Source organism: Triticum aestivum, chromosome 5A (genome assembly GCF_018294505.1).
Source record: "Triticum aestivum cultivar Chinese Spring chromosome 5A, IWGSC CS RefSeq v2.1, whole genome shotgun sequence".
NCBI lineage: Eukaryota > Viridiplantae > Streptophyta > Magnoliopsida > Poales > Poaceae > Triticum > Triticum aestivum.
In genome coordinates, this window is record NC_057806.1 from 139,474,207 (window position 1) to 139,477,133 (window position 2,927).

General features: G+C 39.3%; 1 protein-coding gene across 3 annotated transcripts; it reads left to right on the forward strand.

Annotated features, from left to right (window-relative positions):
• Window positions 1-306: 306 nt before the first annotated feature.
• LOC123106718 (60S ribosomal protein L6, mitochondrial) lies at window positions 307-1,706 on the forward strand. Of its 3 annotated transcripts, none has more exons than XM_044528806.1 (2): window positions 307-447; window positions 1,143-1,706. In XM_044528806.1, the coding sequence occupies exon 2, from the start codon at window positions 1,182-1,184 to the stop codon at window positions 1,485-1,487; it is 306 nt and encodes a 101-aa protein (XP_044384741.1). In that variant the 5' UTR covers window positions 307-447; window positions 1,143-1,181; the 3' UTR covers window positions 1,488-1,706. The 3 variants fall into 3 exon arrangements, with proteins under 3 accessions (XP_044384741.1, XP_044384743.1, XP_044384742.1); XM_044528808.1 differs by having other exon boundaries at window positions 1,156-1,706; XM_044528807.1 differs by having other exon boundaries at window positions 318-447; window positions 1,130-1,706.
• Window positions 1,707-2,927: the final 1,221 nt, after the last annotated feature.

The following is a 2,927-nucleotide window of genomic DNA, read 5'->3' on the forward strand; positions in this document are numbered from 1 at the left end:
GTTTTACATTTTTTAAATACATGATTAAGATGTTTTTTGAAACTATATTTTTATGTCTACTTTCTTCCATACACAGTATACATTTTTGTGTACGTCAGCAATATTTCTTTATAGATGTTTAACATTTTTAAATACATGATTGAATTTTTTTAAAACATATATTTTTTAAATACACCACTATTTTTTTTTAAAGTTGCACTCCGCCCGTTTGAGCTGCGCTGTGGGCGATCGTCCCGTACTTCTGGCAAGAAACGAGGTATAGGCGCTCGCATTAAGCCTATTAAGCCTAGAGCGGTCCAGCCCACGTAAAAACGTGCCCTCTTCTTCTGCGGCCTCGCCCCTGTTCCCCAGCGACGGCGTAGGCACCAGTTGGGTTCGCCGTTCATCCAGACTCTGACGCCACTCATCCGCACCTCGGCGCCGAACACTCCCCTCAGCCTTCCGAAGGTAGTACTTCTCATTCACACTCCTCCTCAGCTCTACTGGATTACCGTGAAAAATGGAATGGAGATCTGTTAGGAGCTGGACTGATTTCTACAGTATTTTTCTACTGCTGGTGGCGAACCCTACCGTGCTTGGAATTCGTTGCTACCCTCTCCGTTTTCCCCCAAATATGCAATGGAGATCTGTTAGGAGTTAGGTCTGCCCTGATAATTCACTGATCTATGCTTGTTAATTGAAGTTTTGGGTTTGTCCAAAGTTAAATTTGTTTAAGTTTGACCACATCCACAGAAAAATATAGTAGTATTAAAATTTCGAACACCAAATTAGTCTCATAAGATTCCTTATGAAAAATATTTTCGTACTATGTGTATTTGGTTGTATTATATAAGTTTGACTTATGAAAAATCTAAAACTTCAGTTATTTTAGAACGGAGGGAGTTGTAGCTAAGAAACTTGTATTGTTCGATAGTATGGGATGTTCTTATTGATTTACTCTCTCATTCTGTTGTTTTTTAGAAAAGAATTGATCAAAGTGTGATCTTGTTTTGTATACCTGTTGTTTTTTTCCGATAAAGTGTATATTATAAATACAAAATTTATCTTCTGCTTTCACCTTGATAATGGCAGTATTTGTGTATTGTCCAGTTGAATGTCCACTGTTCTGATTAAAAGACCCTACTCTCAGTTTCCTTGTGAAGTATTTTACTGCAGGGCGAACCATTTTGTCCGGCCTGCAAATGGAGTCAAAGTTCTTCCGGTTTCTAAAACTCGTTGGAGTTGGCTTCAAAGCAAGGACAGAGGGCGAAGGCCGTGAGCTGTTCCTGAAGCTGGGCTACAGCCATGAGGTGCAGTTCACCGCCCCACCCGCTGTCCGCGTCTTCTGCTTCAAGCCCAACATCGTGTGCTGCACCGGCTTAGACAAGAACAGAGTGCACCACTTCGCCGGCGCCGTCCGGAACTGCAAGCCGCCGGAGGTGTACAAGGGCAAGGGCATACTGTACATCAATGAAGTGATGCATAGGCGTGGGATGAAGCGCAAGTGATGGAGACCTTTCAAAAAAGAAGAAGCGCAAGTGATGGATGGAACACGTTAACCCCCCTTTTTCCCTTTCTCTGGGGTTCTGATTTTGTTGTGTTGAAATTCCTATCATGTTGCTTCTGTAGCGGCACCTGTTATGGTTTGCTTGTACCGAGGCAATTCATATATAATTTGTCCCCTGGCACCACATTGGAAGGCTCAACATTTCAATCCACATAATGAAAGCGCCAGATTCAGTTTTTTCAACTTTAACTATGCTACTTCTTTGCTTCTGGGTTGATATCAGTTCAGAGTAACTTGAGACGTGGGTTATCTCGAGGTTTATTTTTGGGGCATTGCAGAATGCGTTCTAACACATTGTTTATCGTTGGAAGTTAGCACTGCCGTGTTGTGATTATCTGTTCTTGTTTTTTTCTTTTCAAAATAGAGGTAAAAGATTTATCTCATCCATTAGTTAAGTAGAAGAGAATCGTCCAATTAATTATGAAAAACCGGCCAAGAAGCATCACAAACCGTTAAGCGGCACACACATGATACCCCACACGCCTGCCTCGTGGAGACAACACATAAGTATAGGGGTGGAAACGGATCGGATGCGGATCGGATAGTGCTGTTGCCACTTCCATTTTCATATTTTCAAAACGAATACGAATCCGAATACGGATGTTATCGGATACGGATGCGGCTCGGATATTATTCGAATACGGATACGTATCGGATATTTTCTTGATTCAGAACGGATACGAATAATATCAACATATTGCTTAAGTAAATTAGTCGATAGCTATGTGACCTGAAATAATCAACTTGTGACATATAATAAGTCAATGATAAATAGGTTTATGAATAAATACTATTGTAATGCAGAATAATTTATAAGTTTAATCATATAAAGAGTAAAATTTGACCACTTATTTGGCTTTTATGTTGGATAATTGGAATATTGGGTCTAAAATTTTAAAAATTACCTCCCATAATCTTATTCGGATACGGATATATCCACTTCCATATCCATATTTGTCTCAAAATCTCGTACCATATTTTATTTGTTATTTGTTTAATAAATTCGGATACGGATAATTTCCATTTTCATTTTGGTTCGGATGCGGATGTTTCGGATATGAATAGGCATTTTCTCGAATACGAATATCGGATATTTCGAATTATCTGCTACCAATTTCCACCCCTACATAAGTATCATTGTCATCACTCCTCCCCTAGAAGGCGTTATCGTCACCCCTAAAACCCTGAGCAACGACTTCACCATAAGCAATTGTTGACTCAACCCAGATTGTATATATGGGGGAGACTTGTATGAGATCTCACATTTAGGTGAGATCGTGAGATCAACCAAAAGAATAAAAAATATTAGATATTTAAAAAAAATCTGAAATTATTTGACAACATTCATGTGAGGCATATCTACAATTCCAAAAAAATCAGC

What these genes read in the sequence shown, in the direction of transcription:
- LOC123106718 (XM_044528806.1), top strand. Translation starts at nt 1,182, where the DNA reads ATGGAGTCAAAGTTCTTCCGGTTTCTAAAACTCGTTGGAGTTGGCTTC.